Source organism: Neopelma chrysocephalum, unplaced genomic scaffold, assembly GCF_003984885.1.
Source record: "Neopelma chrysocephalum unplaced genomic scaffold, ASM398488v2 Primary Assembly neopelma1_93694, whole genome shotgun sequence".
NCBI lineage: Eukaryota > Metazoa > Chordata > Aves > Passeriformes > Pipridae > Neopelma > Neopelma chrysocephalum.
In genome coordinates this window covers 1,775-2,920 of record NW_020922408.1, presented here as the reverse complement: position 1 = coordinate 2,920, position 1,146 = coordinate 1,775, and the positions used below count along the sequence as shown (strand labels likewise).

At 65.4% G+C, this 1,146-nt stretch overlaps 1 protein-coding gene across 1 annotated transcript in view; it reads left to right on the top strand.

Moving 5' to 3' along the window:
* Nucleotides 1-137: 137 nt before the first annotated feature.
* LOC113980325 (uncharacterized proline-rich protein-like) overlaps nt 138-1,146 on the top strand; it is a gene marked incomplete at both ends in the record, with an annotated part of 2,754 nt that continues 1,745 nt past the window's right edge. Inside the window, one exon of the mRNA XM_027707550.1 lies at nt 138-166. Within this exon, the coding sequence (XP_027563351.1) occupies nt 138-166 (29 nt within the window). The remainder of the gene's footprint in view (nt 167-1,146) is intronic.

Genomic DNA, 1,146 nt, shown 5'->3' with positions numbered 1-1,146 from the left:
AGAGACCCGGTGAGGGGACACTGGGGACACTGGGGGGGACATCAGGGACACAGGGGGGACACTGCGGGGCATATCATGGGGCATTGGGGGACATCAGGGGGCATTGGGGGACATCAGGGGACATTGGGGGACATCAGGGCTGCCCGGCTCCCCCGAGAGAGACCCGGTGAGGGGACACGGGGGGGACACGGGGGGGACACAGGAGACAGTGAGGGACATCAGGGGACATTGAGGGACATCAGGGCTGCCCGGCTCCAGACCCGGCTCCCCTCAGAGGGACACAGTGAGGGGACACAGTGAGTGGACACGGGGGGTCATGGGGGGCACACGGGGGTGTCAGGGCCGTGGGGAGGACACCGAGGGGACATCAGGGGGACAGAGGGCACAGGGGACACCACAGGCAGGGTCAGACCCCCCCCTCCCAACCCAGAAGGGGTGACCAGAGAGAGACCCTGGGGGGACACACGGGGGACAGTGTGAGGACACACAGGAGACAGTGTGAGGACAGGGGACACTGGGGACAGACCCAGAGTCCCCAAATCCCATTGGAGGGGGGACACCTGGAGTCAGGGGCCACCCCTGTGTCACCCCCCAACCCTGGGGACACTCCTTGGGGGGGGTGGGGACACCCCCAGACCTGAGGGACAACCCCAGGACCCCCCAGGGGTCACCTTGGACCCTTGGGGACACCCCTGACCCGTTTCTGGGGACCTTGGGGACACCCTGGACCCTTGGGGACACCCCCAAGCCCTTCAGGTGACCCTGGGGACGTTTCCAACCCCTTTGAGGGACCCTTGGTGACACCTCCAACGCCTTTGGGGACCCTGGGGACATCTCCAGCTCCTTCTTAGGTGACCTTGGGGACACCCCCAACCCCTTTAAGGGACCCTGGGGGACACCCCCGACCCCATGGGGACACCCCAAAATTCTTTGGGTGACCTTGGGGACACCCCCAGATTCTTTAGGTGACCCTGGGGTCACCCCCAAGTTCTTTGGGTGACCTTGGGGACACCCCCAACCCCTTTAAGGGACCCTGGGGGACACCCCCAACCCCTTGGGGACACCCCAAAATTCTTTGGGTGACCTTGGGGATACCCCCGACCCCTTTAAGGGACCCTGGGGGACACCCCCAACCCCATGGGGATG